At 40.9% G+C, this 27,600-nt stretch overlaps 1 protein-coding gene across 1 annotated transcript; it reads right to left on the bottom strand.

Moving 5' to 3' along the window:
• olfm3a (olfactomedin 3a) lies at nucleotides 1-27,600 on the bottom strand. Its single transcript, XM_085467758.1, has 6 exons — nucleotides 27,341-27,600; nucleotides 8,520-8,663; nucleotides 7,970-8,125; nucleotides 6,929-7,148; nucleotides 1,531-1,637; nucleotides 1-1,266 (listed from the first exon to the last, which is right to left on the bottom strand). The coding sequence occupies exons 1-6, from the start codon at nucleotides 27,458-27,460 to the stop codon at nucleotides 589-591; spliced, it is 1,425 nt and encodes a 474-aa protein (XP_085323884.1). The 5' UTR covers nucleotides 27,461-27,600; the 3' UTR covers nucleotides 1-588.

Raw genomic sequence — 27,600 nt, 5'->3', positions numbered from 1 at the left:
TGAAATGTACAATAATTCGTTTTAATGAAAATGCGCCGATATAGTCTCATGGTTTTGGTTTTATAAAAAATACAAATGTTCTTCCACAGAGACATACATAACAATAATATCTTACAGGGCCATCTTTAAAAGAATGGCAACTACATTTTACAATCATTAATACGTTACTTTCAAGGTTTAAATACTTTTAAATAGAATTTTAATAAGACAAAGAAAGCAAACACTGTATGTAAAGCAAGTAACAATTTTGCAACAAAACACAGTCATGTCATAGCAAATCACTGTGGACAAAATGTTAACATTCATGCAAAAGCGTCTTGTGCTGGCAGACCTGACACTTAGCAAATAAGGCATACTAGTCTGATCAGCAGCAACGGAAATGTGTATAAACTGTATAGCATGTTTTTCAGTAAAGCATTAAAGTCCATGCTCAAGTCAGCCAAGAATCCAGAGGCAAAAATTAGAAAAGTTCAAGTAATGCGAAGTAAAGAAACCACAGTCCATTTCAAATAGAAGAAAACATGGTCAATAAGGAGGTCCTTGTATCACAAACGATGGTGCTGTAGTTGTAGTTGAAAAGTATCACACTTAAGAATCATCATCAGTTTTTATGACATGAAAAAGGGTCACATTAAATATTACCTGATGCCCATTATTCCAAGCGTACAGCGCCCTCTCTCTGGCATTGTAGTCGAGCATGGAGATGTGAAAGTACTGGTTGTGGAAAGGAATGTCTATGTATTCATAGGTTGAAGTCTTGGTAGAGTAAGCGTAGTAAACCTTTGCTCCCGACAGGTGAGAATTAGTAATATAAAGTGTCCCGCAGATCATGAAAGATTCACCTGCGTTCCTTTTGGAATATTCGGTGGTCCAAGTCTTTAGGACCTGCAGAGTGTCAGGGTCGATCTGAGAGATGACAACATTTCCAGCATTTTGATTGGTTGCGTACACAACCCACATTCCCAGTTCATCAGCCATGACGTCGATGTCAGAGTATCCCCCCCACGTATATGGGTACATGTTGTAGAAGCCGGCAAATTCCAAAGCTCGCTGGGCCAGCACGCTGCCCGTCTCGAAGTTATACTTGACAATGATGTTGCTCTGGTACTTGTTGTAATAAAGCGATCCATTGTAGACCATGTGATTTGTTCCCTCCCATTTAAAGGGGAGGCTGTAGGTTCGAGAAACCACCCCTGCTACAAAGTCTTCCATTGTCTTGTATTCACGTACAATCTTGCTATTGCTGTAGCTGTCCATATACCAAACCTAACAAGAGATGATGGAGAGGACAGATGGTTAGAATCAGCCATCAGCAATACAAAATCAAATCTGAATCATTCTTGATATTATGAAAAAACCCCACATCGTACATCTTTTTAAAATCACCCCTCCCAAAAATAAATAAATAAATCAAAACCCCATCTATAAATGCAAGCCTCTTCTTAAATTGCTGTGATATTCTGCCCACTTTAACAACAGAGCACATCGCTGATATTAAATGCATCGCACCCTCATGCTCTCATAACTCACCCTGTTGTTTCTGGTTGATGCGAGAGGATCAGTCATCCATGCCCCAAACCGGGTTCCAGATGTCTTTATTGTAACAGGTCCAGTGATTTTCATTAATTTCCCACACGCTGTTAATAAAGAAATGCAGCGATAAGATGTGCTGTGGTGCTTTTTGTCTCTAACTAGATTTCTGAAGCCAATTTCATGCCTGTTCCACCACAGAGTGTGCCCTCCGTGCATACTAAGGTAGCAGCAGAAGCAAGATGCTTAATTTAACTTAAAACAGAATTACACAACTGATGTTTTAAGATAAGATAAGATAAGATAACCTTTATTAGTCCCACACGTGGGAAATTTGTTTTGTCACAGCAGGAAGTGGACAGTGCAAAAGTTATGACGCAAAAATTAGAATACAATAAGAATAAATACAGTACACAGCTGTACAGAATAGAATAAAATAATATACTATATACAGTAGAATAAAATAGAATAAAAATATACAATAAGATAAAAATAGAATACGAATGCTATATACAACTGAGTAAAAATACAACGATGCCAGAAAAGATTATTGCACTTAGTGTTATTGCACACGTGTGGATGTGTGTGTTTGTTCAGTTAAAGTCTTTATTATGGAGTCTGACAGCAGTGGGGAGGAAAGACCTGCGAAATCTCTCCGTCCCACACCGTGGGTGCCGGAGTCTCCCACTGAAGGAGCTGCTCAGTGCTGTCACAGTCTGCTGCATGGGGTGGGAGACGTTGTCCAACAGGGATGACAGCTTAGCCGCCATTCTCCTGTCACTCACCACCTCCACTGGGTCCAGAGGGCATCCTAGAACAGAGCTGGCCCTTCGGATCACCCTGTTCAGTCTCTTCCTGTCCCCAGCAGAGATGCTGCCGCCCCAGCAGACCACACCATAAAAGATAGCAGAAGCCACCACAGAGTCATAGAAGGTCTTCAGGAGTGGGCCCTCCACCCCAAACGACCTGAGTCTCCGCAGCAGGTACAGCCTGCTCTGCCCTTTCCTGTAGAGGGCGTCTGAGTTATGAGTCCAGTCCAGTCTGTTGTTCAGATGAACACCAAGGTACCTGTAGCTGTCCACAGCCTCAATGTCCATACCCTGGATGTTCAGTGGTTGTAGTGGAGAATGCTTGTGCCTGCGGAAGTCTACCACCAGTTCCTTGGTTTTACTGGCGTTGATCTGGAGGTAGTTCAGCTGGCACCAGTCCACAAAGTCTTGAGTCAGTCCTCTGTACTCCTTGTCGTCCCCATCAGTGATGAGGCCGACTATTGCAGAGTCATCAGAGAACTTCTGCAGGAAGCACTGGGTGGAATTGTGGGAGAAGTCTGCAGTGTAGATGGTGAAGAGGAACGGAGCCAGAACCGTTCCCTGTGGGGCCCCCGTACTGCAGACGACCCTGTCCGACACACAGCCCTGAGCCCTCACATACTGTGGTCGGTCGGTGAGGTAGTCCAGGATCCAGGTAGTGAGGTGATGGTCCACTCCAGAGTTCACCAGCTTGTCCTTTAGAACCGAGGGAAGAATAGTGTTGAAGGCACTGGAGAAATCAAAGAACATGATTCTCACAGTGCTTCCAGCGGTCTCCAGGTGAGCGAGGGAACGATGTAGGAGGTGAATGACGGCATCATCCGCTCCAATGCCAGGCTGGTAGGCAAACTGAAGTGGGTCCAGTGATGAGCTTGTTAGGCGCCGAAGCTGAGCCAGGACCAACCGCTCCAGGGTCTTCATCAGGTGGGATGTCAGAGCCACCGGCCTGTAGCTGTTGAGGTCCTTGGGGCGTGAAGTCTTTGGCACTGGTACAACACAGGAGGTTTTCCAGAGCTGTGGGACTCTTCCCAACCTCAGGCTCAGGTTGAAGAGGTTTGTAGCTAAAGGAAACTCAACTTATGTCTAGTGCACAGTTCTTTAGAGTATCTGAAGATTAAAAATGTACACATCTCTTTCTCTATGCAGACCTCCTCCACCTGTTATTTTGGTAAGTTATAACAGGCTTGATTTAAGCACAATTAGTAATGGATGGTTGATCTTCAAGTACGGAACAAGTGTCATTAAAATTGCCATCATATTAAGAAATCCATCTTCTGCTTGTTCACTTTGCCCCCCACTCAAAGCATAAGAAAACAGATCCCTGAAAGTCACCATGTAATTTGAATGTTGCCTACTGTACTAATTAATAGCTTAACTTCCCGGGAGAAACTGTGCTTGTAGATATTAAAGGCACAAAGTGCTTGCTTTTTGGCCCATTAGGAAGAAATTAGGCATGGCACATTACTCTCACTTCCCTCAGTTAGAGATTTTAGAACATTTAATGTTAAAGGCCAAACATTACAGCAGTCCTTAAAAAATGTCTTTCACCAGCATGAATTCTAGATGAAACACACTGACATTCACAAGGTTTTTTATTTCTCACAGTTGTTATATCTCAGAGCAACATTTGTCACTCTGAGATGTAACAAGAAATAAGCAAAGAATAGTAAAAGTATCTGAAGTTGGACATTCAAAGATTTTGAAGCTTTGGTTATATTAATTATATTATATTAAAGTACTTTGTGAAACTGTGTGCAAGTGTAAAGCCCCTGCTCATTTTTTATATATTTTGCTTCCAAAGAGCCAGATGTTTGTGTCATTTTTAAGTGATCTTGAACAATTTAATCCAGATTCTCTTAAAGCCTTCTGGAGGTTTTCTTTGGACATTGGCTGTTTTTTTTTCACTCATTTTCAGTCCATTTCCTGCACCTCACTGATTTTCTAGGGTTTCAGGATACAACCCTCAAGTTGCGTCTGGCAGTTCAGCTGATCCATCTACTGTTTGGTGAAGCCTCATCACCAATGGTCTCAGTGGAAGAGTGGCTGCCTTTCTTAATGAAGGAAAACGCAGTATGCCACGTTACACAAAAACTGGACTGAAAATCTCACGCAACAGGTGATGGAGTGATGAATCCACATTTTTGGTTCAATATGTTGTCAATATATATGGAGGAGATCAGAAGAGAGGTACAGCTATCTGTAAAACACCGTGGGGGCTCTGTCATTTGGGCTGCATTTCAGTGGTCTTGGGGATTTTTTCAGAACTGATGCAATCATTGATGCAGGCAAGTGATGCTGGATTTTGATCCATCTGGAAAACATCTAAATGGTAAAGGCTTCATTTTTCAACATGACAGTGATTCTAAAACTGCTGTAAAAGCATGTCTGCATAAGAAAACACACAATGTAACTGTGTGTTTTGTATTAATTAACATTATCTTATGTTCTTGTTTATTCTGGTTATGTATTCTGGTAAAATTTTCCTAGTTCTTCGGTTTTGGTTCTGAGCTTCTTCTCTTTAGTCTAGTCTAGTCATCCCTGCCCGTATGTTCCCTCTGTTCCCTGTCAGTATCTTGTCTCTGATTTCTGTCAGTCTGTCAACACGTTCTCACTCCCAAAGCGTAACATTTTACGCTAGGTGACAAATCATCGGTATATTGCGCTTACGGTCACCCAACAGGTCCCTATTTTACGAGTTCGGAAAAATGAGGAAACATGAGAGAAATGAATCTACACATTTACGTTTCTGTTACTTAAATCACTTTGGAAAACACTATCTAACACGATTAATGTGGTGGTTAAGATTAGGGATAAGGTTATGGTTAGGGTTACACGGCTGGAACGTGTTTTACTGCGGGAGTGTCATTCTGTTCGATTTCATCCACAATCCAGCGCGTAGCATAGGAACACAGAAGGTCACCTTTCGCATTTCCATGGAACGCCTTGGAATGTGACAAATCGTTGGTATATTATGCGTCAGGAGTGAGAATGGGCTGTGCTCTTAGTTCTGTCCTGGACATTCTCTGCTTCTGCTTGCATTTTCACCTTTTGGAATAAAGTTCACTCGCATCACAGCCTGTGCTTGCATCTCGGGTCTTTCTCATAAACAGTAACAGTATTAGTTCAAGAAGACTACTTAAAGAAGTTACAATAAAACTTGTCTAAGACAGTTCAGACTGTGATGAAAAATGAAGGTGGTCATACCAAATAGAACTAGTTACTTTTGTTTTCCACATGTTTGAATAAGTTGCTGCACTATTTTCCTGTTGTCCTAGCAACATACACAGAAATGAGCGATGGCTCTAGACTTAAGCACAGCACTGTGCATTTCCCTAGGTGGTTAATTTCTTTAGCAGGATTACTCACAAGTACACCATGATGGCAACTAGGGCTGCCACGATTAGTCGACTAGTCACGATTATGTCGACTATTAAAATCGTCGACGACTAATTTAATAGTCGACGCATCGTTTGAAGCTTTGTAAGATCACAAAGGACGCAGGAATGAGTACCGGTAGTAGGATTTAAGAGTGTAATAACGGACTGAAACAGAAGATGGCAGCACTGCATGTACAAGTATGCCAGCTGCCGTTAAACCCCGAAGAAGAAGAAGCTGTGTCCCAGAATTCATAGCGCAGCCCAGCGCAGTTGTCAACAATGGCGGCAGCTAGTTAGTTTTAACTTTACTCTTATTATTCTTTCTGGGTCACAAAATAAACGTTTAACATATTTTCAGGCTTGAATGTAGCTGTGTAAACCTCAAATATCTGCCCAGTTTATCAAGACACCACATATTTTCAAAAGCGCTCCGACGTTTTCGGAGACGTCTGTTACCCACTAGCTCGTTAGCTAGGCGGGGGCAAGGCTAACTAGAGCCGTGAGAACACCGGACTCCCGGCAAATCGTTTTCAAACCCACCGCCGTCTTTCGCTAGTCAGGTTAAACATATATATAAGTCACTTAGATAACTTAAAAATGTTATTGTTTGGCTTTTAGTATTTTATTTGTTCCTGAGTAAATCGGTTTGGCTGAGATTAAAGTTATAGTTTTTGCACAGCTAAAACTGTCAAGCAGACAGCTGATTATCAGAAGTGTGAGACGCTGGAGAATATACTCTGGTGTCCTGTTATATTTTAGAAAGCAAGGAGTTTATTAAACTTCACCGAAACAATCTGCAAATTTCATTAAAAATTAATAAACTACCATCTTGTCTTTATTTTTAGTTAGCACCTCAAACACTTCAAGCTGTAAGCTAATGATAGTTATATAAGACCAGATGCTGCTGGTGCAATAAGCTGTACGCTGTACGTCCAATGGATGATGATCTGATTAGTCGACTAATCGCAAAAATAATCGGTGACTAGTCGACTATCAAAATAATCGTTTGTGGCAGCACCTATAACATTAATACTCCTATGTGAACTTGTTACAACATACTAATGCCATTGTTTTTACCACACACAGTAGTATTATTTTTAGATGAGCACAGTTTTCTCAGTACACATGTGGCTTCTTATTTTAGTTTATTGTGATAACAAGAAGAATTCAAACTTTTTGTACTATCAGCAAAATGCAGTGCACACTACTCACTCAGCTTGCCCATACAGCTGCGGAGCCGACTGTCTAGTCGCAGGACTCGCTGATAAAGCTCATCGTAGTCATACGCCCCAAGTTCCTCCTGTATGCCTGTCAACACCGCAGACAGGTTTCTGATCTCATCCTTGAACTGAGAGATGAGTGCAGCATCCATCTTATACTGCTCCAACACAGGGATCAACGGCTTCAGCTCGTCCATCTTGTCCTTAAGCTCCTACAGAAATGACAGCAGCAGAGATGAGAAACAAAGGGGAAGAGGTGGGAGATCGCGGATAGGTGCAAAAGTTAGGAAGAAACGAAATTACTGTATGTCAGGAAATGTCCATGGTAGAGTTTTATTGTACTGTAGTAGAACAGTCAGCCTTACATGAAAGAATAAAGTAATGCTAGCACTGACATCTAGTACTATTAAACACAAGGAAATGGACCAATTTCCTATTTGCAATGATACAATGACATTGGAATTTGTTGGTGGTCAACCAACAGCTCAATTTCTGATTTTCCAGCTGCTTGTTGCGAATCTTTCAGTTCATTTGGTGTCAGACAATTTGCCACACCAGAAATAATCCTACTCCCCTACCAGCTGTCCAGTACAATCCACACAGGGCAGTGACAGCAGCGAAAAGAAATCTAAGATTTGAACCCTTTCTGAATGATTTCTGAAGGGTTTGTGGTAAATATGCTATACATTTTTATTATTATGGTGAAAATTCAAGGGAATCTGTAGGGTAGTTATTAGCCAACTGCACTAAATTAAGCCTCGGACAACAGTGGCTTTCTATTCACAGTGTCAATTAACTCAACTAGTAAACCCTTTCATGACTTAGTATTTCTTGGTTTTCTCTTCTTTGAAATATATTAAGTTAAAAGAACTGTTAGATTGAACTTATGTAAAGACTTGCATGAGAAAAGATACTGAGCCTGTTTACACTTTAACAGATTCATGGTACAGAAAGGCATAAAAACAACTAATTCACATAAATGAAAACAAAACACAAAGATCCACTGAACATTAACCAGGTAAAAATAAAACACCTGGAAATTTCTGGCTATGATGGATTTCCTGTCATCCTCAATCTGTCTGAACTTGGTTCTCAGACCCTTCATCTGGTTTTCCATCTTCATGACATACTGGAAATCCCTCTGAGTGCGCAGGTTCAGCACCTCAATGGACTGAGACATGTTCTGCACCTAGAATAAAAGAAGCCACGTTAAAACTGGAACGGGGGTTCCAATGCACACACTGAGACACTAGCTACAGTCCATGATATGGTTGTAAAGTAAATATATGACGTCTTCTGTTCTTTCCTTCTTTCCAGCCAGCGCAGCTAACTGAAAGGCACTTTGATGGGTTTCCCTGGTGAGCCTGTGTGTGCCTGAAATTTGTAATGGGCTATTGTTGAAAAGAGAAAAAAAAATCCTGGAAAGGCCTAGCAGCACCCCACTTCAGTTAAATTTCACAATAAAATACCTTGTATCGGGAGATGAAAGGAAAATAAAGCTTATAGAGACTTGTTACGTCTTTATTCCTATCCTTTATAAAACAACGTGTGTGTGCAGGTGTGTGGTAAAATCGTGTGTTTACCTTCTCTAGTAGCTGGCGGAGCTGTCTGCTCTTGGCGTCTCTAGAGCACAGGCTTTGTTCTGGTGCCACCACTGTGCAGATGCAGCGCCCATCAGCATCCTGGGCTGAGCTGTACACCTGCCAGCCCTCCTTTGGACCGATAGTCTGTAAGACCCAACAAATATATGTAGAGTCTAAGGATGGATAATATATTACATATACTCTAGTATATATATGGAATATGTATAGACTAAGGTCTGACATCCTTCACTTGTTGTAACTACCTATGTCCCATGCAGTATATGATACATGACTACATGACTTGCCTGAAGTGACGCTCAGCTTGATTTTTACGAACATTTATAGAAATGTAAGTTTGTAATCAAGTGCAGGTAGTTGTAGAATGAAAGGGAATGAGAGAAAGCCTAAAAATATTAAATATTACTTTATAATTTTACAAGAGGTAGTTTAAGAGGCATGTGTCCATTGCTTCATCAACTAAAGCTGCTAAATCAGTCTTTTGCACTTTCTGTGATTTTATGGACCAATATCAGTAATCAGATTTGTGACTTTTATTTTTTGGGGATGTGCAGTTTGTCTGGCCAGTCTGAGCAGGTGTCGCACACCTAAAGCTTGTGTTGGCTACGCTGGTGTGTAGTATAGTAATCCACTCTGAATTTAATAACACCTGAAAATCAAAAAGAAATGCTGTTTAGCTTTGGAATTAATCTTGATACTGGGTTTGGTCACTATTGGTAGCAGTAAGCTAGTAAATAAAACTGCTAAACATTAGTAACTTACATTTAGAGCACACATAGCAACTCTGTTTTTTTGGAAAGGTCAAGAAAGGCCTCTATTCTGCAAGGTTCCTATACACACAGTACAGTATTCAGAGTATTGCTCCTGCGCCTGTGCACACGCCAACATCAATGTGTGGAGAAACTTAAGCCCTTACTAGCCTGCTGTCATGCTTGCCATGATTGGATAAGGCAATTCAAGGATGTCAATTAACCTGTGTTGAGTGCAATACTTTTCACCACATCTGTCAGAATAGCTTCTAACACATCGATTTGTCAGCAATCCCTTCGGTCTTTTCTTGTTTAATCTCTGCGTGGATACATTTTTTGACACTATTCCCCAACTTTTAAGTAAGTTTTTACTGAACTGTTATGTTATCATGTTTAAACTATGGGAATATCTCAGTATAATGCATAATATATGACCAGAATCAAATACTCTTAATAAAGTAACACAACAGATCTAAAAGTCATCTATGAAACTCTGACAGCTTTGAACTGTGTGTAACTTACGTAGCTTCAAGTACCTTTTTTCAATTATTCATAGGACTCGGGGCCATGCACTCTCTAGCTATAGAGATTTAGCTGACTCTCCAGTAAAGCAAACAGACAGAGGAGCCATTAGATGCATTTGTAATGATATAAATATTTATGTGCTTGTAAACCTTCTCATTCACTGTAATCTGACATCTGAAGAAAAAAAAATGGGAAGAGGAGGGATATGAATAGACAGAAGAGTTGAAGAGGTGGTTATGTAGGTAAACAACATCTGAAAAAGGGAAAGAAAACAGAACATTGCTGACAAAGAAGTACTTTGTACAGTAAGCACAAAATGCTGAGATGAGGAATAAACAGGTAGGCATTCAAAATGTACTGAGGAAAAATGAAAGAAAATTGCAAAAAGTTGCAAAAGCAAAAACATTAAAAAACTAGGGCAGTGCAGTCCATCTCACTGATGCTTAACTATTGATTGCTAAATATTGATTTATTAAAGCTGCCTACTAATGCAAGACAGCACAGCTATAAAGAAGTGTAACAAATCTTTTACAGTAACGTCCAACACGATGTACATATCTAAACATGGCGAGCTACTGCCGTATCATTAAAATGTTGGGTTTTTTTTGCCTGTCCCGTTTGGTTCTTTTGCCATCAGAATTATTGTCTAAAGGCAAAGAAAGATGCCCAACGGATTTACTTTATTTACTTTACCAAATTGACCATCCCAGCCTGGGATGGTCTATTTGATTCTATTTGATTTGTTTATTTTATTTATTTTTTTATTTTCACTTGCTAGATACGGGACAGACTTGAATGAGGAAAAGAAAGGGGAGAAAGGAAGAGGGGGAAAAACTGCGGAGAAGAGGGACGGGGATAAAGGGCAAAAAACAAAAACCAACAGAATAAGCTGAGAAAAAAATACATATATCAATCACCTGGATCACCTGTTGAGAAAGAAAAAAGAAAACAAGCAGAAGAAAACGAGAGCAATACAATAAACAACATCATGATGATTTATGGGAATATAACAGTAAATACTAAATATTAAACATTATTGTGCAGCACGTAAGATCGACAGTGCACAGTGTGCTTTGAGGAAGAAGCCCAAAAGGGTGTATGTGTGTGTGAGTCCACGTGTGTACACCTGTGAGCGTGAGCGCGCTTGTATTTAAAAGGTTCCTTCATGTAATGATCTGCTAGAGGGTGTGAGGAGCCACAGCCCCGTCCTCCAGGGCATGAAGCAGGTATGGAGGAGATCAAAACTCCAGACATCCAGAGGCCCCCAGAACTCAAGAGACCAAGGAAGACCAACAGAGGGGCAGCCGCGCCACTGTCCCAGAAAGAGCTGAGGAGAGTCTCAGATGAGGGGTCACTCAGCAGCCGCGGAGCAGAAGCCAGGGGGAGTTGCAGTGACGCGCCCGTGAGCTCCGCCGGCAGCCAGCTGCACCAGAGTGACCGAGCCCCAGGCCGAGAGGCCGAGGACACCCCATCCCCGAAGTGGCCCGAGCAAGCCCCAGGCTCCAGGCCCCGACAAGCAGCCACCAAGGAGTGAGCCTGGACGCCCATCCCCGGACACCAAGAACCACCAACGCACTGATGTCTGAGGGCGTCTGCCACCGGCAGGGGAAGTGGTGGTGGGGGGAGATAGGCCTCCATACCTTGGAGGGCCTGAGGTGTCCCCAGAGAGGTGGCGTCTGATACCCAACCTGACATATAGACACAGACATACAGGCACACACAGATACAAACATCCATTCCCACCCTCATGCTCTCATATGCACTTACTCCACACTCAACCAACGTGGAGACAGACATAAAGAGACGCTGTACACACGATCACACTCCCCAAGCGTACTCTACAAACCGGGTCTAGGTACCCTTGCCCCTGGAGGGGGAACTGCACCCAGACCCAGGTGGTGTTACCCTTTTCCCTGCAGTGGGGAGAGGCAGACCGCCCCGACTCCGCAGCAGCAGGGAGGCCCCACACTCCAGATCCCAGTTGGATGGCCAACTCCTCCTCCCAGCCCCCCCGCTCCAGCAGGCCGCAGAGAATGGGGGTGTGTGAAGACTCCAAACCTCCCTCCACCCGCTCATTGTATTGTTGATGCATGTGTGTTCTAAGGTGCATTTAAAACCCAGGAGCGCATGGAGCTACCTGCCAGAGAGCAGCAGGTAAGCGCATAGCCCCTCCTGATAGGCCTCAACGTCTACGTGTATTTAAAATTGAGAGGTGGGCAACGACACCAGGGGTGCCGTATCATTAATAAGGGACGATGTTTTTAGCTTGTTCAGCACAGTGACATTGTGTTTTACTTGTGCTGCCGTGTAGCCGATGAGGCAAACACTAATTTTCCGATATATTCTTCCTCCAAAACACTAAATACAAGAAGATCTTGCTCCAAGGCTACATGGGGTTTCACAGCTCTGCACACCAAAGCTCAGTCATTTATCATCCTTACAAAACAGCGTCCAGCAGCCGAAAGCTCTGCCCGCTCATCCAGCGAGGTATCGCTCTCCTTGCAGGAATCATAGACATGAGCGCAGAATTGCATGAGTGGTCACATGCAGTATTTAACACGCACACAAGACACAGTATGAGAACAACTGTTTCCTGCAGTTGTTCTCATACTTGATCTCCCTATGTGTCTTTGCCAAGGTTTGACTCATGGATTTTTGAAAGGATGATTTACAGCAGTCATCAATATTTCTGGAGTTAGGTTGCCAACAGACACTATTTTGTGCCAGCTTTCAATATGTTTACAGTCGAAACCAGCAAGCAAGCCCAGAGTTTGTTATTTCCCCATGATTTATAACAAACCGGAGTAAAAACCTATGACACATGCTAACATAGGCACAGACGATTTTGTGAAAGCACTCAATTTTTAACAAACCTGTTATAAACATTTATTTTTCTATGTGACTAAGATTGAGGATTTTCAATAATATCTGAGCTTTTAAATAATATGTTTCAATATGAAACTGTCTCTATAGCCTCCTACTCTCTGAGTGACCTCACAAATCCAAAGAAAGTCCTTAATAAATAGCAAATCTCGGTTCATGTCATTTGAAAGAAAGCCCCTTTTGACATTTTATTGTGTCTACTGACAGATTTAGACTGTTTACTACAGCTTCCTGCTTCCTGGGAGATTTGGAAGTTTCTGCACTAAAACACAACATGTAGAAGAGTGTTTCAATGCAGAAAACACATCATGACATAATAACACAGTGAAATGAAAGAACAAACCTTTACTGGACCCATTTAACAACTATGTACCTGTCTCCAAGTCAGATCAGCAATCATCAAAACTCGTAATATTTTAACTTTTATTACAAATGTGTTCATTCAACATAGATGTAAACAATGTTTGCTGGTCTTGATTTATTGACTCAAAGATTACACAACACCTAAGTAATGAATGAATTGTTTTCGTTGCTTTTATTGCCGCCCACAAAATCAGTCTCACTTCTGGTCCTCTTTATTGTTGGACTTGTGTCAGGCTGCCTGAATGAACAGTGAATTTGCCCCTAAACCTTTTATGTCTTAGTGAATTCCAGAGTGACATTTACAGTACTGGATCCGTCATCAGGCCAACAAGCAATAAGCCGATGACAGGAAAAGAATGGAGGCACCCCTCACATAATATGACATGCAATACTGATGTCATTTCACTAGCTTCATGTTGATTGTTTTGTCTGTTGTTTTTATGGTTTATTGACTAGTTTACTGTAACTGCTTGTTTATCACTTATATTGCTACCAATATTTATTTTTGCCCAGCGGTCCTGAACAGCTGCATCTTCTGCTGAAACAAAGCTTGCTGCTCATGCAAGGGGCTGTGAAATTACAATGGTTTGATAATTTCAGCACAAAACATCTCACAATCTCATGGAAGAATGGTGGGATTTCTTAAAATGTAATGTAGATTATGAATCTTAGTTATTACGTTAATGATCCCCTGCCCTTTTCTTACTGTGGGACTGACATTTGTGAGTTTGAGAAAAACAAGGCTTTCAGTAAAGGCTGAACATATGCTGGTCAACAACCTTCTAATATGATTCTTTATATTTATAGTAATTGGTTAATGTATACACAGAAAAAGCAGGTCAGTGTCATCTGCCTAAAATACCTCAGTACAATACACTGTGCTTTACAAAAGCTCAACGCGACCACCAAATTGCAAACAGTAATGATATAAACTAATCATGGTTAATACATCTCAATTTACTTGTCACTGCTGAGTGAACCAATGTGTGTCCATTATATACAGAACAGTGAGTGAGTAAACAAGGAGATGATTCAACACAAACCTCCAGTCACATCTCACATTAGTGCATACAGTTTGTTCTACACCTCATGGGGAATTCACGAGAAATCACAAAGAGAAAAAAAGTAATTGCCTGTTTGTTGCCTTGCACCACCAGAATCAAGTTTGTATGTTGAAATGCGTAATTGTATTGTCCTTTCATGGTCCAAGGGCTTTGCTGTTGGATTCTTGGTTAATACACTGCATTCGAGTTTTGGGTTTCTGTTTGGTTCTCAGTTGTGGATTTAGTGTTTCAAATAGTTTTAGAATTTTGATTCTTGCTTTAGTTTGTCATTCTAATGATGATTTTTGACTTTAGTGATTCTGAGTCTTAGTTCTTGTGAAATTATTGAGTTCTGATGTTTGTTTGGCTTCTTGTTGTCATTCGAGCCTTGTGAGATCTCCCTATTTGTGTTTCCTCGGCCTCGTTTGTCTGTTTGTGTCTTCTGTGCGACACTGTCTGTTATCACTCTTAGGTTAGCCTCTGGTGTCAGTTATCTTTTGTTTATTTCCTGCTTGATTACTTTATGATTACGAAGGTTACGTTAGACTGGTTTTACGTGCTTCTCTTCTGTTTTGTCTTTATAATGAGTTCCCCATTCATTTTTAGCATTTGTGACTTTTTGCTTGAGTACTAGTTTAATGCTCCCTGTTTTCCTTTAATATTTAGTATTCTCTTGCATTTTGCTTTTGGATACCCTTTAAGGTTAAATGATTCCAAATAATTATGACATATCTTCAATGGTCTTTATAGATTCCCTTTAAAAAGAAACAGATCCCTGGGGCTTATTCTTTTCCTGGCCACTAAAGTAATAAGCTAGCCAAATACACTGGTTCTCATATAGTATTGTGCGTTTCTATCCTACAAAAAGCACTCAATACAACATACTTCATTGCCCCCCATTTATGCAAGCAGTTTTTTCAATGCCCAAGTACTTGCTTCCTAACATTCATACCCTGATACACATAACAGAGAGCAGTAGAAGTTCAGTATTGTGCAAGGATCTAGGATGCAGACTGGAGCAGCCAGGGATTGAACTATCAACCTGTCAAATAGTGAAAGAGCTGCTCTACCTCCTGAGCTGCAGCCATGGAGAGGAACTGATGCATTGGACTTCACCAGCAAGGCTACTCTGGGAGAGTTTCGCCAAAAGATTAGCGGGGTCAGCATCCAGAGGTAGACTGTCAGAGGTAGACTCACCTTAGCACTGGCTTAAACCAGTTTCTGCATGGCCTGCCAAGGAAGAACACCCCTTGGAATCAGAAATTCCCTTTAAATAGAGAGCCAGTCCACACTTTTCCCTAACCCTCTAACCTTAACCCCTGTATATGGCTAACTGACAGATCCACACACCTCCCTGTTGGACTTTATTGATTGCATTCCCCATATCCTCTTCTCAATTTAGCCTTCAGTGTAGATAGTCCTGTCTTACTTGAAGTATTTTCTGCATTGTCTGTGAATGTTTCTGTCTTGCTCCCTTTGTGCTGTAAATATATCAAGTCATGGATGAACAAGTGCCATATGGGAAACTGGGACTGTTGTGGTTGGACCAATAAACTTAAAAAGAGATCAAATAATTTTGAGCAAAACTGATTCCATCTTAACAGAGTTCATCTTGAGTTTAGTTGGTATAACCATGAATAGTGTAATCATACATTCTGCCAGCTTCACACCTAACTGAACCTCCACCTTGGCTACTACTCATTTGCCTTTAACTGTTTCTTCATTAACCTTTTTAATTCAAAAGATTTGGGAGACTTAGCTAGAGTCATTAGATTTCAATCACTTCCATTAATGATTGCATTTCTGTCCTGATCTGGTCTCTGCCCTCTTGCACTTTTCTTTTGCATTTAAAATTTTTTTCCCCTTGTTTGTGAGTTGTGATCAGTTTATCCGGATAAATTTGCACGTTGAATTCTGGACTTTTTTTTTCTTTGCAAGCATTTCTATAAAGTCACAGCAGGTATAACTTGATAGAGGATACTGTAGCTCTTTTTCAAGTGCACCCTTGTGTGCAAAACTAGCTGGGCTCTAGCAGCGGAATGATTTTGTTCAGTGCTGAGTAGATCTAATAATGTACACTTTTATTGATCCCCGTGGGGAAATTCTTCTCTGCATTTAACCCATTCACTCAGTGAAGCAGTGGGCAGCCACCAGTGCAGCGCCCGGGGAGCAGCGTGTGGGGATGGTACCTTGCTCAAGGGTACCTCAGGGTAGCCGTTCAGGGGATTAGATCTGTATTAGCCGCTGCCAAGATTCACAGCAAGTCTATATACCATAGCTGACTGTCTGCACTAAATGAACCCCCCTTCCCCCTGCTGTGTATCGCTTTGGTCTCTTGATATAATTTCTTTAGCCATTTTCATGATGGCTTATTCTATTTGCTACGCTCTAGCAGTATGAGTCTGTGAGCAACCCCTCAGAGGAATAAACCAGGTGAGATGCTGGGGCTGAAAAAATTAAAAGCTTGTCATTGACAGCAGCAGAAATCAATGCGTTATAAATACAGATTAATAGCAAGGTAACTGACTCCCTCAACAGTATCAGTCAGAGCTGCAGAAAAGCCACAAATAGTCTAATTCTGATAAGCTGTCATCACTTGTTTGTCACAGTACTGTAAAATATGGAGTTATGACTATATGAGGTTCATTCTCAGATGGTAATGTCTGAAGTGGCACTTCCATCTCCACAGTGTGAAGTCTTGACAGAAGAAGGTGACAGACTGGAAATCCCTTCACTGTCACACACCTTAACTTTACTAGTTGTCACTACAGCTCGTCTTTGTCCATTATGTTGTCGAACATTTGAATTCCACGAAGTTACGGCAAACATACATGTTTGAAAAGTTTCCCATATTCTTTGCATTTCCTGTCTTTAAACTCAGATTAAAGCTGGCATTGTGTGACATTAAAAGACCCGTAAATATGTATAGAAACAAATCTAGCTGCCAGTGATACCGGCAAAGCTAAATCTCATATCACAATAAGGCTGCCGTTCTGCCTGCGACAAGACAGAGACCTAAACAGATGCTATCTCTCCAGTCATCTATCAGCCTGTCCAAACAAAAAGCCACCAGGGTATTGGAGGCAAGTGGAGTGGAATGCGCATGTCGGTGCTGTAACTGATGATCATACGGCTTAAATGACTTAACATTTTAACTCTAATGGCACGGGAAGATGAACTTGCATGTGCAGTCTGTAAGCAGTCTAATGCAGACATCCAAAACAGCGCTGACAAATGGTGACGCCCCAAAACACAGGAGAAAGAGCAGCAATAATCCTAAAACCAAAAAAGGGTTTCGGAAAGATAGTGACAAAGAGATGCCGCATACTGTGGAGTAAAAAAGGGAGGAAAAGAAGACGCAGCAAAAAGCAAAAGCCATCTTTTCTCTCAGATGTGACTATAGTGAAAGGCAGCGAGATTATTTTTTCTAGAGGCGTGCTACCTTCTTGCCTTTTCTGACCCCAGTGAAGAGACGATTGAATAGATAATTTTGCAGGCGCTCTGCACATTTTGCCCTAGACAGTCTCTGAATGAACCACAGCATTATCTTGTTCACACGCCTGTGCTTCTTCTCCGGGGGGGTACTTCGATGAGTCTTCTTACTGAATATGATGACATGTCAGTCATAGGCACCACGGAGGATGATAATGAAACGGTCATCAAACATTATCAGTGAAGTAAGGCCAGTGGACAGCTTCAGGCCACTGTGAATGGCACATGCATACACAAGCAGAATACTAAGGAGATCTCCCATGTAAATTTATTTTGGGATACGCTGAGAAAAGCATGCGGATGCTGGGTGCCAAGACTAGAATCTTTGTTCTTTCGGTCTTTGTCAGGAGTGTCCACATTCAGCTGATTCATAAGAGCTAAAGCTATGGAGCCTTTTTGAAATGCCACTCACATCCAGTCTCAGGACCCAACGAGGATTATTTTAAAGTTAATGTATAGTAAATCTTGTAAAGCAGTCTGCCACAAAAGAATCTCCATTTAATTGATGTTCAAATCAAATCTGTGTCATTAGCAATTACATGTCTTGGCAGCTTCTAAGGGTAAAAATGAGAGCATGCTCATTAGTATTACATAAGAAGGTTGAATCTTTGAAAAAGGACACTGCTGCCATATTAATGTCACAGAATCTGTAGATGGTCACATTTTACGAATTCTTGCTCTTTAGTACCCTTTGAATTCTCGCCTCCTAATTATGCTCTACGGTGGTGGTGGTGTCAGTAGGATGGGTAGGATGCTGAAGCTACAACGCAGATTCTTCTAGTACAAATTTAGACCTGGGTGCTGTGCAGCCCCTAGACCACATCTGGTCTTCTGATTCTCCATAACCAGTCGGTGTGTAGTCAGGAAAATTAGGATTAAAATGTAAATAAGTATACATCAAGCAGTTTGTCCCATTTCAGTCAACAAACACTCTTTTAAAAACTCCCCATCAGAGAATGCCTATACTGTTATTTGCAGTTTTGTGGAAAATCCCAATCACAATATGGTTATGTTGCTTTTATTTTGAAGGTGAGAGCTCGCCATACTGTGCTTTAGAAATTTATATGATTTCAAATCATTTTGAAATATATTTAAAACGTACAAAAAAGTGAATTCACTGAACTACGTTTTCATACCAACATTTGAGCAGCCACACTGGATTCCTGTAAAAAGTCAGAAATTAATCAAGCTTAATATTCAACCACTAACCCAAATGGTTCTGATCAGGAATGCAAGCAAATAACTGTAATTTTGCATATTTATCAAAACAATAACATGCTTTACTATTTTTTTCTGCTTTTTTTGTAAAACACACCACCAAACAAAAATGTCACAAAAAGCATACTGATAAACCACGTGCACCAGGCATAGCGGAATTGGCTCGGTTTGTCCCCAGTGTACCTTTTTTGCTTTCTGCTGACCACTACTCAAGCTCGGGCCTTCATCTGGGTCGGAATTTTCTTCCAGGTCATCCAGGTCATATTGACTAATTTTTCTTCTCAAATATTTATCTATTGCTATAATGTATTTTCTCACTCACAGGATGACAATTATGTAATATCGTCTTCTTCTTCTTCTTCTGTTTTAGTGGCAGTTGGCATCCCCTTGAATTAGAGCAGGTAGTTGTACTGCCCTCTAGTGGTAGAGAATGTAATTGTTCTCCCGCTACCCACACTGGTCGCTTAGAGTACTAACCGCTGGAACCAGACAATCTTCATCGGCACACCTGATCATTTCTTATGGCACACCTATGTGATAGTGGTTGAGAAACACTGGCCTAAGTACTCACTCAAAGAAGCAAGAGGTAACGCTGTGTGATTGTGTGTTTAAGGATTTTACAATCTGGATCTCCATTACAAGACTAAAGACAGAGAAGCAGAATAAGTTGACCAATAATGTAGAGCAAAAATAGAGATCTGAATCTTTGCTAGCAAAACTGTAAAAGCAGCAAGCACTATTTTTTTTTTTTTTACCAAGCTTTGCACTGCAGGGATGTAGCGGTCAATTTATCAAAGAGTATTTGGTGGACTCTGATGTGCTAATAGAAAAAAAAGAAGAATTTCTAATGTATTTGCCTCTCCAGGCAAAGCGTAACAAGGTGGTCCAAGGAGCTTTAGCTGAAAATGTTGTCTTTTTCTTCTCGTCTCTGGATGAAAGCTGTGATGTAGTGTCCATTACACAACCCAGTTACTCATCTTCGTACATAGGAGAATAAAACATTTGATTTTAGGAAGAGCTAGCAGCAGTGTGATCAGTGAAAGAGAATAGGACAGGGAGTAATTTGTTCAACTGCATGCATGGACAGGCTTGGGCTGAAATGGGACAAACTAGTAGGTTTTACAACTGCTGGGTGTCTGAATCTGACTGGAAAATGTAGGACTTTTGAAGCAGATACAATAGAAGATAAAAGGACTGAAGTGAACCCTGAAATTGGTATTGTTTAATTCTATTATACACCAGGATGTGTCGTGCATGTCGCTGATGTTAACAAATTAACTTAATCAGGGCAAGAGAATCACAAATACTTTGTTGCACTACGAGATTGAACATGGTAACATAGGCCACCACATATCTGTCAGGTAGCTCAGGATGGGCAAAGTACTAAAAAGAGCATAGGACCTCAGTTTTGTGAGAAAGAAATTATGGATTTCCAGAGCTCTCAGATGCAGAATGGAAGGCAGATATTGTTCAGACAATGAACTTTTCAGTCCCAAAAAAGACTGTATTTTACTCAGTAACAAAGGAAAGGGAACTGAAAAACAGCAGATGAAGTAATTAAACTACAAGAACTATAGCAATAGCACACTGGATAAAGTTAAAAGTCTTCAAAATTTTGAACATTTTGCTTAGTTCATATTTTTATTTGCTTATTGTAACATCTACTCTCACCAGTAACTGTTTATAAAGAGATAAAATTAACATTGAGCAGAACTGAGTTCAGCTTATTGATGCAGCCCATCATAACACTCCCAGTTTCTCATGTGACCCCTTGGGAAGAGAAATGTCCGCCTCTGGTCCAAATCCTGATGTAAAAGCAAGAGAGCACGAAGTCTAAAAACTGCCTTTTACCCACAAAAACCATCATATTAGTATGTTCAGTGCATTTCAGGCGGTTCTTTGAAGTTGTGTTGCAATTTATTTGCTCTAACTACTTTCCTTAAACTGAACTCCAACATTTCTACTTCAGTTAATGAGTTCCTTAAAATGTCTCTTAACAACTTTTTGGGAATATGCTTATACTAGTTGGCTCCAATAAAGCAGCATATATAGATATGGACAGTACTGCCAGTGTATAGCAGTATGTAGGTTGGTAAATACTTTTTAAACTCTTTAAGGTTGTCTGAGGCCACTGCCAATGAAGGAATTGGTGAGATTCTCTCTTATGAAAGCTGGGTGTGTGTGCTGACGAGTGGAAGAAGAAAGAAATGATTTTGAAGAAAAAAAGCAATACCTGATGGTTAAACTTCAGACTTTGGACTTGTACTGATCTATTTTGTACACAATTAATTCAAATGACTCTTTGCTTAACCTTAACCCTAAACAATCTTTGTCCTATTATAGCGTAACCTGTTAAACTCTGTATTTTGTTGCATGTTAAAAATGAGTACACTGAACTGTACTAAGATCAGTCACTGATATTGAAGAGTTTCTGGAATTATATTATAAGAGCAAGCATGTAACACTGATTGTGTGCCTGTCTGCTGTAATGCGCTCTACAACATCTGTTATCAGTTACATGCACAACATTGGTTGCAGACTATAACAAACATGCTTAATCAGGCTTGGAATTTAACTTCATCTGGTAAAATACAGAGAGACGGTCTCCGATAAAATCATTCCCACCTCCACTGAAGCCACCAAAGCTGTTGGCAAGGTTATCTACAAGCTGAATGTTAACTGACTGATATGAATTCCCATGTATCTTTTCCCAAAGGGTCTGTCATCAACCACACTATCTGGAAAAGCCCGCTAAGTACAGCAACATTAAGAATGCTGCTGAGGCTGCTGCTGAGGAACCCATGAAAGGAATCCTCTGATACACAGAAGACAAGGTGGCACCTAGAGGCTTCAACGGTGACCCTCACTTCTCCATCTTTGATGCTGGAGCTGGAACTGCACTCAAACCACCACAGCAACTACAGAAACCTGCTGTGTGACCCATTCGTGCATAAGGAGTCATCATTCTGGATTCTAGATGTTACAGCATCTGCACCAAGAGCAAACTCGTATACCTGATGAATGGGGAAATACCTTTTAAACGATTGTTATCTTTTCTGTTCAGTACTAAAGAATGTACAGATTCATTGTTGTAATGTTACTGATCTTGCAGCTCTTTTGCACTTTGAACAAAAGGCTGTAAGGTAGTTTACATCTCTACCTAAAAAGCAAAAGGTCCCCAGTTGGATTCCAACATTAGCACCCGTTCAAGTTCAAGTTCCAAAAATATAAAGACCAATTTCACGGCACATTTATTCCTCCTGCTCCAGTGCCTATGTACTGGGCAAAACGCTTGTGAACAAGTGTATTAAATAAACACTGACAGTAAAGCACATGAGTGGCTTTATAATGATGCACATTTGAGGTCCATGAAAGTTTCAGCTGTGTTGTAGCAGGCAACAGTCATATGAAAACATATTAAGCCAAATAAAGCCCTGACTCAAAAGCTAGTAGAACCCTGTTAAACGTAACAGCAAAAACTAAAAGTGATTGTTGTGACTGTTTTTTTTTTTACAGCATTGCTTGAGTGCTTGAGTCTGGCTTCCTCCCACAGTCCAAAGACATGCAATTAGTGGGGTTAGGTTAATTGATCAACCTAAATTGCCCATAGGTGTGAAAGTGGAAGTGAATGTGAGAGCGAATGGTTGTCTGTCTCTGTGTGTTGGCCCTGCGACAGACTGGCGACCTGTCCAGGGTGTACCCCACCTCTCGCCCTATGACAGCTGGGATAGGCTCCAGCATCCTCTGCGATCCTGAAAAGGATAAGCGGAAGCGAATGGATGGATGCTTGAGTTCATTGAGGTTTAAGGGCTTTTGTTTGCACATAGCTCTCTCGAGGTCCCACCATAGCATTTCAGTTTGGTTGAGGTTTGGACTTTGACTGGGTCATTGCAACACTTTGATTCTTCTCTTTTTCAGCCATGCTGTTGGATTTTTGCTGCTGTGCTTGGGATCACTGTCTTCCTCCAAGACCCACTCTAGATCACACCTTAACTGTCACAGATGGCCTCACAGTTGGCTGTAGCATTGGTATTCTGGTATACAGAGGAGTTCAAGGCTTAGTCACCGACTGCAATATGCCCAGATTCTCATCAAATCATTACGCCTCCACCACGGTGCTTGACAGCTGGTATGAGGTGGTGCACATTAAAACATCTCCACTTTGCTCTTTTCTGCCCAAGGATGTTGTTCCAAATGTCTTTTGAAATATCTTGTGGTTTGTTCAGAGGCAACCTTTCAAACCTGCTCTTTCAAAAATGTTCTTTTTGGAGACATGCCTATCTCTACTAAGAACAATCCTATTATTGGCCCATTTTAGAAACACATCTGGTAAACACCGCTTAGAAAGAAATTCATGCATTCTGATGCATGTTTACTTTGACTCTAATGACTATTTAAATTATTGACATCAGTCTAAAAACTCAACTCTGCTCCAGTTTGTCTGCATCTAAGTAAGACATCAGGAATTATTGTCTTTATCTGGCTCTAAATACCTCTGAAAGTATAAGATCCATTTTTCCAGGCTAAAAAGGTCTTCCAGTCCTCTCATGTTAAGCCTTTCAGCTCTTATCCAGTAATATGCAGCTGATATACAGACCGCTTGGGCTGTAATTATAGTAATCAAAAGGGGAACAGGGAGAGGGCTGTAACTATGCCCCTGGTAGTTTCAACATCATGTTTCAACTCCTGTAATTATGCTTAGACTTATTATTAACTAAGCTGCAGTCACTCAGATGAGAGGGGAAAAAAACTACAAGTAAAATAAAACGAGGAAATGTCACTTCAAGAGTTATAATCATCACCTATATAAAAAAAGATGGAAACTTTAAGCGATTGATAATTGCCCACATAACTGCAATCTCTTGGTAAGTATCTGTTTTTGAGTGAATATGATGGCCAGTCGCCAGAAAAGGGAGAAGCAAAGGTGCAAAAGTAAAAACTTCTTCAGGGCTTGTTTGTGGGTGTCTATAGTTGTCTGTATTTAGACACCGTGCTGCTAAACAAAAGGATGAATTCAACCGCTACAAACACAAGGTCAACTGAATTCTTCCGTCAGCCTGCCACATACTTCTCAACAGACAGGTACAAAACTATTTTTTTTTTTTTTAAAAACTGACAGAAAAGTCATTACAACCTCTCAGTGACTCGAAAGGTCTAACATCTCTTAGTCCAAAAAGTGCCTCATATTTATCCTGCTGTTTGCACAAACTGTCCCCATCCATCATCGGTGACTTGCTTTCTTTATTTCCAGTCCAAGAGCCCTGACAACCTCCTTCCTGCTTCCATCATGAAACAAGCAGCATCAGACTAATGACTTTGCGTGCCGACTTGTGGCTAACAGTTTGGTTGGTTTATGTTGACACATAGTTAGAAGATGTCATTTTTAATTTAGCTCCTGGTGGAAATAGTCATGTGAAGTGTAAAACCTCCATTGTTTAACCACTGTGTGGATATGAGTAGGTGTGTGCCTATGGCACCTCTCATCTTTTGATATGGCATCTGTGCTCAACAAATTTCCCGGAGTGTATCATCCATATAAATGCTAATCCAAGCTGAAAAACTGATTTCAAACAAGCAAGAGACAACATCAGTTCCTGACAGATAGCCTCCTTCAGCCCCGCAAAACAATAGCTACATAAATGCCTTTCTGTGTTTAAGATGATTAATGATCAGTGTTGGATCAGTCACAGTATGCTCTCCCATGCACCCATGATCATTTTTCATTTCATATTATTCATATGTGATCAAAACCTGATTAAGTGACCTGAAACATTTCAGCCAAAACTGAGGCTGAAAACAGCATCTCTGTAAACTGACAAACCTGGCATTTATATTAATAAAAGGGACTATTTGGACTCTGTGTGTGTGTGTGTGTGTGTGTGTGTGTGTGTGTGTGTGTGTGTGTGTGTGTGTGTGTGTGTGTGTGTGTGTGTTCCTGCAGGTTGTGTACTCCTGCCTGCCACCTACTCACAATGGCTACCAGAGAGGGCAAGTGCCTACACAAAGCTCCATCCCACTGGTGTTGTAACAAAATCCCCAGAAAAATTCACATTATTCACACCAGTTATGTTTTGTGCAGTCGTGCACATCATTTGTCATTTATATCCAAAGAAGAATTAATTATTCTAAGGAAACTGACAGGGATTTGCTGTTTTTGTCTCACCAAGAAAAAACTTTCCACAGGAAACAGCATTGCCCCTTTTGTCGCAAAAGACATGTCAGTCATTGATTACTTTAAGCCTCGCCATGAAAAAAAAAAGCCTATCGTGTTAAGCACTCGCTAAAACATGTTAACACGTAACACCTTACATAAAAGCACTGTGTGATTATTTATAGACAAAATTGCTGCTATTAGCTTGGACTATGAGGAAAGATATGGGTGTTGAATTTGAAGTGGGCAGTTTAATTTTTGGCATCAGGACTGATGTCAGACTCTTCAGGTCAATTACGTCTCTCGTTCTTCTTCAATCGATACGTCCTCTGGGTGCAGACTATCACGTGTAATCATAAAACACAAATCCCAGTCATCATTTTGATCATAATGAGAGTAACACTGTGCCGTTAGCAGCCACTGTGTAATTACCCGGCTGGCACAGACCATAAGGGAAAACTACACTATGCAAATATTTCATTTTCTCACAAAAGCTCTTTAGGGATCCATTGTCTACACTGCAGAGGTAATATCTGCCAAACCAGATTGTGCCACTCCGCAACAAAGGAAAATTCATACCATTAGCCTTAGTTCTAGCCTCTTTGTCCAAGGTCTGGTTTGTAAAAGGTTATTTTCAAGTTGCCCAACTGAACATTTGAGGGGTAATGAAGGCAGAATGAACAAATAAACTTAAATGCCAAGAAGTAACAGCTGCCACCACTTACTACACTGAAGAAAGCATTATGTATAAGGTCTGAAAGCATGTGAGTGACAGCTTAATAATTTCCAGCTTAGTGTAATACCATAAAAGGTTTCCCTTTCCAGATCATTTTTAAACACTGAAGCTGAAAGGCCTTTGGGGCCATGCAAGCAATTTGCATGCAGCTCTTGATCAAGCACAATATCTCCTCAATGGCAACGGTGTATTCATCGATTTAATCACAAAGAGATAAAAGATAGAGAGCGAACTGAATGATAGTCAGAGGAAACCACAACTGCCTTTGCAGAAAAAACATCTAAAATATAGAGAGAATACCAACGAGCAGATTTACAGAGTTCACTAGTGATGAAATAATGAAAACATATGCAGTATATAGCAGGGATGAGCTAATCAACTGATTAACTTATAAAGTATACAGATAAAAGTTAGAGATGAAGAACAGAGGAATCATGAAATCATGTGAAGGAGAAAAATGAGGCAGTATTTTGAGGACGTATATGCAGGAGACACTGTCATCTTGATGACATAAAGAATGAACTCATTAAAAAAACTGCCACCTATTCATTTTCTGTCTGTGCGCTAATTGATTAATCACCTAATTGTTCCAAGACTAGTAAAGGATCAAGGAACTCACCCCTATGAATAAAGCATAGAGTGTTCTTATTGCGCTTTTGGAAACTGCATACAAATGTTGGATGAAGTCGATTTTCTGGTTTTCCAGTTGGGAAGAACCACAGTTTCAGCACCACAGAGTGGACAGCTCCACAGAAAACCTTGAGCTCGATAAACTGAGCTTCAGACTTGAATTTTTGAGCAAAAAAACTACACTTGAAATTCTACTTTCCTCCAATTTTCTGAAGGTTAAACGCAAAGACAAACCAACAAATCCTGACAGAAACAGCGTCACTGACAAAAGAGCGAGACGCTCCTTTGTGGAAGATTTTGCTGCTGAAGTATTCACCATATAGGGCACGGATGGTGGCTTAGGGCTGAAGCTTCACATCTATTAGACAGGAAACAGCCCATAGCTTACGGTGAAATGCTGTGCACCTTCTCTCACAACTGCATTACAACCTGTTCAGCTTTCAAACGAAATGACATCCACAAGTGGCCAAGATGGGTGACGAACCAAAATGTATTATTCACAAAAGAATGATTTCCTTTTATTTTCATAAAGAAATTGAACAAATTAACTACGTGGCCGTTTTTTGGCTTATTGGGAAAACAGACCCAGGTGAATTTAAAAAAAGAAAGAAAAGAACGCACGGTGTATTTGGTAATAAGCCATACGCATTTTCTACTAACTAGCACTGCATTTAGAAAAAATGTGGGACGGCTTCAGTTTACATTTTAGAGAATGGCTCCAGGCATTATATTTATTCAAAGTTTTCATGGAAATAAGGGCAGCTATGCGCACCAAACCCAAACCGACGTGCTGTACTTCCTGCACATTCGTGAACCTCATTAAATCCCGTTAAAGCACTGCGACTTTAGAGCGAAGTTGGGCATACCATCGTAGAACAAACTGTGGCATCTATCAGTGCGAGGGTTACTGTGGAGAAACTACAGGTTGTGCATCCTCACCCCTTAGCAGGCTAGTGCGCGGAAAACGACATCCTCGCTCTGTAACGGAACAAGTGTCAAAAAATCAAACTCACCATAGAGGGATACAATCCGAAGATGGTGAGGGAAAGGACCGGGTACAGGACGCTCAACAGGACCCGCATGCTGACGGGCTCCGGCCAGCCACTTTTCTCCAAGATACAGTCCTTTATCATGGAGCTCCTGTCCTTTTGTTCACCTCACGCGTTTTTCTTTCTTTTTTTTTATTGCTGTGGAACCGCAGAGAGAGCGCTCCGACCGCGGCACTGCAACCACGCGTTCAGCGGCATCACACACAGCGCTCCGACTGAGGGCA

Source organism: Copadichromis virginalis, linkage group LG9 (assembly GCF_057382275.1).
Source record: "Copadichromis virginalis isolate Kocher_CV1m ecotype Utaka linkage group LG9, C_Virginalis_male_GT1.1, whole genome shotgun sequence".
NCBI classification, from domain to species: Eukaryota; Metazoa; Chordata; class Actinopteri; order Cichliformes; family Cichlidae; genus Copadichromis; species Copadichromis virginalis.
The sequence above is the reverse complement of the archived record's forward strand: the minus strand, read 5'-3'. Positions and strand labels throughout refer to the sequence as shown.

Excerpts from the sequence above, each read along its gene's own strand:
- olfm3a (XM_085467758.1), bottom strand. The coding sequence starts at position 27,460 with ATGATAAAGGACTGTATCTTGGAGAAAAGTGGCTGGCCGGAGCCCGTC. Across the intron at positions 1,638-6,928 it reads CAGCTGTATGGGCAAGCTGA|CGTGTGGGAAATTAATGAAA; the intron begins GTGAGTAGTGTG and ends CTTTATTAACAG. Across the intron at positions 1,267-1,530 it reads CATCAACCAGAAACAACAGG|GTTTGGTATATGGACAGCTA; the intron begins GTGAGTTATGAG and ends ATCTCTTGTTAG.